The following is a 6,564-nucleotide window of genomic DNA, read 5'->3' on the forward strand; positions in this document are numbered from 1 at the left end:
GGTTGGTGTGCGATAACGTGAGACTGGCTCGGTACCCACGAGCAACCGAAAAAGACGAAGGAAGGCTGAATAAATGACGAAAGAGAAGTTCAATGGAGAACATTTGTGTGTTTGGACTACTGTTCAATTTAGTTCTGGGGTCATTTCTCAGGGTTGAAAAAAAAATAGGTATTCCAAATGGGGTTGTACTTTCAAGTACAAACAGGAAGTGCCGGGAACTAGAATAGTTCGTTGAACTACAAACTTTTGAAGGACTGCAAGAACTATTGGCCAAGTTAGTTCTGGAGAAATTCATCAAGGGAAAACAAGAACAACAACAACAAAGCTACGTGGCGGAAGTATAATGCTTTGGAAAGGTCTGGGAATATCTGAAAGGAAGTACTAAGAGTTGAAAATGAGACAAGTTCAGGACCTTTATCAGGAACTAAAATAATTTTTGGTTGGTCAGCAATCAAAGAAAAGTGGTACGCCTTCATTGTTTCTTTCTTTTCTTTATTCTTTCCGTTGGCATGTACACACACACACACACACACACACACACACACACACACACACACACACACACACACACACATTGACGCCACAGCCACGCGTGCTATTCTTAGGCGTTGTGTTCTATTTTTAGCAGTGTGCTGCTTTCCAGCCATTTAGCAGGAGGGAGGGAGCGCCGCCAACACAAACCAGCTACACTCGCCGCGTGGGTGTGTGTGTGTGCGTGCGTGTGTGTGTGTGTGTGTGTGTGTGTGTACATGTGAGTCACACAAGGCAAAACAAGAGGCACACCAAATTCTTGACCATCATTGCTTCGTGTCAGTCAGCGACTTTTAAGTGTACATTTAAGATGACACGAGACAACAAAACAACAGCAGACAACCCAACAGAACACAACACGAGAACAAAAAAAACCACGGCACGCCATTCAAGAAAACACAACTCAAAACATAACACAACAGAAGACAACGCAACACAGCCCATCATACGATAACACAATTTATAAAATCACACCGGGAGGCAACGCAAGACAACGAAACACAACAGAAAACGGCACAACACAAGACAATACTACACAACGCAAATTGAGAATATACACGCGAGAATACAACACGGCACCAATCCCAAACCGCGGCAACGACGTTGCGTTGCTGCGGTGGACAAGTGGAGAAGTGCACCCTGGCGGTCTGGAAGTGTGGCCCTGAGGCCGCACCCATCCCGGATTACGCTAACAAGATGCAATCGGATAGCGTCAGATTAGTCCCGATTAGGCGGGATTAGGCAAAATTAAAGCAGATTACGCAGTCCCCGAAAGATGCCCAAGAGTGTCGGGCCATGAGGTGGGCCGCGTGGAAACACATACCTGCACAGAGGACACGTGCGCACACACATTGTGCCAACATTGTGTCAAATCAGTCCAACCCTGCACACAACCACTGTCAAATTGTTATTATGACGCTAACGTGACCATGGTTGTGTAGCAGTGTGTTGTTGTTACAGTGCGGTGAGTGCTTTTGCTAGCGTCGTGTTACAATGTGTTTGTTGTGTTACTGTGGCAAGGAGTTGATTGTTGTGTTACAGTGCAAAGACGTGTAATGGGTGTTATTTTACAATCTCTGTTATTTTAGTGTCCAATAAATACTGTGTGGTGTTAAGAGTGTGACGACTGTCGTGTTAATGTGTGTCGAGTTACAGTGTCCCGAGTGCTGTTGTGTTACAGTCGTGGTGAGTGTTACATGCTTTTGTTGCATGACAACGTGATGATAGTGGTGTTAGTGTTGTGTGGCACCGTGACGTGTTTCAGTGTGTTGTGTTGAGTATCACATTACGGTGTCGTGTAAGCAGTGTGATGTCGTGTGCTGTATTTTGGAGTTGTGTTACTCTGTGATGCCTGTTGTGTTACAATGTTGTGTTACATTGTGATGATTATGTTCCAGCGCTGCACACTATGGAGTTGTTTTACAAAGCTGAGTGTTATGATGCGGCATCTGAACATGAATTGTGAAATATGGCAGCGCTGTCCTGCAGGTGTGCCTAATGAAGTGGGCCCCGTGCGTGCGTGCGTGCGTAAACGCGCGACTCACATCGACGATGTCGGCGTTGGTCCTGCTCTCGTGGGGCTCGTTGTATTCGGTGTACTTGAGCAGCACTTTGTCCATATCGGTGCTGGCGTACTGGAAGAGTTTGTTGGTGCTGTTGAAGATGATGAGCGCGATCTCGCAGTCGCACAGCACACTCAGCTCGTACGCCTTCTTCATCAGACCGAACTTGCGCTTGGTGAAGGTCACCTGAGGGGAACGACGCGGCCGTTAGCGAAACTGCGGCTAATGCTAACAGTCATATGGGAGGCGGGTCGGCCATGAGTCATAACCTTTAGACGTCAGCCTAGTGCGGAGCTGCGAGTGTGCGCTTTAGTGTGAGTTGTGGTCTACACCAGTACGTGTAGTGACTGTTGCCATTTTGCATGTGTCGATTTATTTGGCTCTCCTTGCCCACATGCCAGGGCATCAAGGTACATCAAGCGACAGTCATGAAACTGTAGATTGACGTGTGACAAGCGTAGTAGGGAAAACACACACACACACACTTGGCATGTTGTGTGTGTGTGTGTGTGGGGTGGGGGTGGGGGGGGGGGGGGCAGCAGGGTCAGTGCTGCCCCGCCATCAGGAAGCACATGTGCCTGCATTTCCTGTCATAACAGGAAGGGACGAACCATTCACAACAGCCAGAAGTCACTCATGTGTGTGGGGACCACACACACACACACACACACACACACACACACGCGTTACTCTCATTCAAGAGTTTATATTGACTTAAGGTAAAGTTTGCATTGATTAAAAAACCCCACCATCTTGTCTTATGTGTCGAAAGTGCTTGTATGACTTGACAGTGGATAATTATTTTATTGAACCCTGACACACAAGGGTTGCGGGCATGCTGGAGCATTGTGGGTATTGTAGTTGTCTTGAGTTAAAGTGTGATGAGTGTTACATTGTAGTTTTTATTTGTTACTGTGCGATGACGGTGGCGCTAGCTCGTGTTGTGTTGACTGCGTGTGTGGCGTCACAGATACGCTACACTGTGGGGTAGTTGTGTTTGTGCTTACATGTCTGTTGCGTTCGTCCACAATGCGGGCGATCTGAATCTTCTTCCTGCCCATTTTGGGTCTTTTCTCTCTTCTTCTTCTTTTTGTCTTTCTTTGTTGTCGTCGCGTCTTACTTTTGACTCTGCCACCTCACACGTCTGAAACACAACAACCACGAGTTACATTGATGGAACACCAAAGGACTGTGTGTGAAGACGCAGTCGCCACCGCACGCTTGGACAAGCTGCCACTCATCCTGGGGACACGCCCCACCTTACTGCCTCCAAGCGTCTTCTGAGGTTATATTGGCACACTTTCAGAGACGCGCCTCAGTTTGGGGGGAGTTTGGAAAACACCAAATATAACAGTAGCAGCAGAAAGAATGAAAATAATTCAGATTCAACCAGGAAATTAAGAAGATTTCCTGGTTGGGGTGCTGTGTCCTGTGTGTAGAATTATGATGGGGAAAAAATGAATTTATTCCATTATAGTCCTATTTAAAAAACGAAGAAAAGCGGAATAGACCGGATGTTGAAATAGAGAGAGTTCTGAAACAGAAATGAATTTAGTCCATTTACTGTAAAATAACACAAAAAAGTAAAACTCTTTCCATTACATATAGATTTTTTTTTTTTTTTATAGGAACCTGAAAAACAATAAACATCGAAAATGTTTCTCACGTTGTCAGTGTAAGTTTTAGGGGATAAAATGTCATTTCTTGTATTTTAGACTTTTTTAGTATGGTTTCACTTTGAGAGATTGTTTACAACTTGATGGGGGGGAAGCGATGAATTGATTCCATTTTGGAATTTGGCTGAAAAATGGTACATCTTGAAAATTGTCAATAAAAATAAACGCGTGAGTGAAATGAAGCTCCATGGTTGTCTGTGCGTGTGCGCGCCATGTGAGCGGCGTCCATGCACGTCTCTTAAGCGCTCGGTCGCCAGGTTAACAGGATGTACACACACCAGCACAAACACGCAGGAGCAGCTTTACTTGGCAGCCGCCGCCAAACCTTGCCTCTTTGCTTCTCGCCAAACTCGCCAAAGTACAAACAAGCAGCAACAAAATCAAGTTGCGGATTCACGTCACTTTTTGTCATTTGTATCAAACATCCAATCGTCTTCATACATTTCAGCTCTTCCAATTTCAGTTTTATTGCAAAGGTCGGCGCAGGTTGAGGTGAAAAAAAAAAGACTGAGGAATGTTTTTTGTTTCATAAAATACTGCCGAAGTACTCGTGGTTCAGCACCTCCACTGGGAAAAAATAAATAAATAAATAAACTTTTTTGGGCCGAAAACAGCAGTTTCAGTTGGAAAAAAAAACAAAACGAAACTTTTTTGGGCCGAAAACAGCAGTTTCAGTTGGGAAAAGTTTACACGATGAATGAATGATATTTATGGCAACAATGTCAGAGAGCACAACAAAGCAAGCAAGTTATTTGCTCCAAATCAATTTGCTTTGTCTTCTGCAGTATCTTAAAATTGGTTTTCAATAACAAGGTTTTTAATTATTTGTTGTGAAATGTGCGAAAGACGGTTTTGGGGAAATCAAAACTTAAAACATAGCCCAAACTGAGGTTGTTGCTGTTGTTGTTCAACAAATAAAACAAAATAAGTCAAAAATCTACTTTTACTTTGAAAAACAATGATCAACATTTTTGCTGATTGTCTAATGGCTGTTACGGACCAAACCCGTGATAAAATCTTAATAAATTTAAGTTTGTGCATTTTCTACATGATAAATTTGAGATAATATCCTGTGTTTTAATAGATGGTTAACATTTTTTTTCCACATTCATCGGAAAATCGACATAACAATCTGTAGATGAACTGATTATTGAAATCACCGTTCAGTCCAGGCCTAGATGACAATGGCATAGTTGTGGATAAAAGAGCAAGCGGCCTGCGTCGACTTCCTGTTTGGCTTGAATGTGTCAGCACACGTCACACAGTCACATGTCTTCAAATGACGTCTTCTATGGTTTGTAAACACATCAAGGCGGCATGTCCAAGGAAGGAGCGCCGGCATTCTTTTCTTTTTTCTTTTGAAGACGCTTTGTTGCGTCGTCGTGATTTGGGGTAAAAAGTTCACTTTTTATTTCGGGAGGTGTCTAAAAATAGCTCACAAGCTGCCTTGCTTGGCTGTCATGGACGATGATCAAGTGGTGCTCAATTGATTTACGCAGGGGACTCATGCTTCACATATTCCTGACATGTGGCATGTTGACACTCGCCCGGTGACCAGTCACCAATCAGACCTCCTGATGATGATGACAGCATCATCTGAGGACCAGACATAGCTGCAGATTGTGTCAATGCATGCCATAGCCTATTCCAATGGAGAATACACCATGGACTGGTCACCAGTCAATGAAAGGATACATATTGACAATTGATGGATTGGTCGCCAGTCAGAGTCAGGGAATCCATTCAAGGTCTGACATTAACGGTGGCCCAATGGCCTGGGGCCACCACATAACGGTCGGGCCACCCGCAGTTCACTGATGCTGACCCGATTGGGCCAAGAGTCGAACTACCACTATTCACTATTTTGAGTTTTATCCACTTCAATTAATTGTTCATCTTTGCTCGTTTTACTCCGCTATGCACATTGCATCGCTCCCGTTCACTGTCAAAGTGTGTGCTACGTACTCGCGCTCGAACATTTTTGCCACTGAGTCCTTTTGAATTTTGCTAAGTCTAGATTTAAATCAGCGCCAGTGCCAGTTCTGGCAAGGTCACAACAAAAAACTTCATGTCGGACCTTGGAATTGACAAATGATGGACTGGCTGCATGTCAATTTCTGGGAATGTCTAGTAGACAAAGAATGACTTGGTTGCCAGTCAACATCAGTGTATAGACATGGACAAAGACTGCCACAGGCAGAGCACACGGACTGGTCGCCACTCAATAGTGGGGTACAAACAGATGATAAGCGTACACTTTCACACGATCACTCAATGTACAAAAAAAAAAAAAATCCCTGAAAAGTCAGCGCAACTCAGAAGTTGATTGACACCACGAGAGTGACGGCCATGGAACGTGTGCACACCACATGTACAACAGACGCCAGTGACACGTGTGTGTGTGTGTGTGTTTGTGTGTGTGCTCTAAGATGACTGGCAAACTCACACATCATCCTCACACACGTGTTTCAGGAATACCCGGCTCAATGCTAACCACGCTAACACAACTTCAGCTAGCCTGATTGGACACCAGGGCTCTTCATCATCTTCATCATGATGATGATGTTGATGTACATTTTTGAAGTCATTCAGTTGCCCATAAAGCACATTTGGCGAACCAGAAAATGAAAGGACAAGATTGTGTGATGTCATCAGCAGTGCAGTCATCATATACAGTCCAGGCAGGTAAGAATAATCATCATCAAAATAACTTTCGCTTTGAATGCCTTTCGAGGGACTTCACTAATATTCCATGAAAAATGTCAAAAGTGTGTGTGTGTGTGTGTGTGTGTGTG

At 44.2% G+C, this 6,564-nt stretch overlaps 1 protein-coding gene and 1 long non-coding RNA gene across 5 annotated transcripts in view; one reads left to right on the forward strand and one right to left on the reverse strand.

Moving 5' to 3' along the window:
• The window catches only part of mef2ca (myocyte enhancer factor 2ca), a 14,046-nt gene that overhangs the window by 5,431 nt on the left and 2,051 nt on the right, over positions 1-6,564 (reverse strand). For all 4 annotated transcript variants that reach the window (XM_019885380.1, XM_019885381.1, XM_019885378.1 and 1 more), the window contains 2 exons: positions 3,101-3,237; positions 2,076-2,279 (listed from right to left, as the gene is read on the reverse strand). In XM_019885380.1, the coding sequence (XP_019740939.1) occupies positions 2,076-2,279; positions 3,101-3,154 (258 nt within the window). In that variant the 5' untranslated portion in view covers positions 3,155-3,237. The remainder of the gene's footprint in view (positions 1-2,075; positions 2,280-3,100; positions 3,238-6,564) is intronic.
• Positions 4,406-6,564, forward strand: part of LOC109525124 (uncharacterized) — a 6,878-nt gene continuing 4,719 nt past the window's right edge. Inside the window, exon 1 of the long non-coding RNA XR_002170081.1 lies at positions 4,406-6,454. This is a non-coding gene — a long non-coding RNA (uncharacterized LOC109525124). The remainder of the gene's footprint in view (positions 6,455-6,564) is intronic.

This window comes from Hippocampus comes, unplaced genomic scaffold, assembly GCF_001891065.2.
Source record: "Hippocampus comes isolate QL1 unplaced genomic scaffold, H_comes_QL1_v1.1 scaffold600, whole genome shotgun sequence".
Classification (NCBI taxonomy): Eukaryota; Metazoa; Chordata; class Actinopteri; order Syngnathiformes; family Syngnathidae; genus Hippocampus; species Hippocampus comes.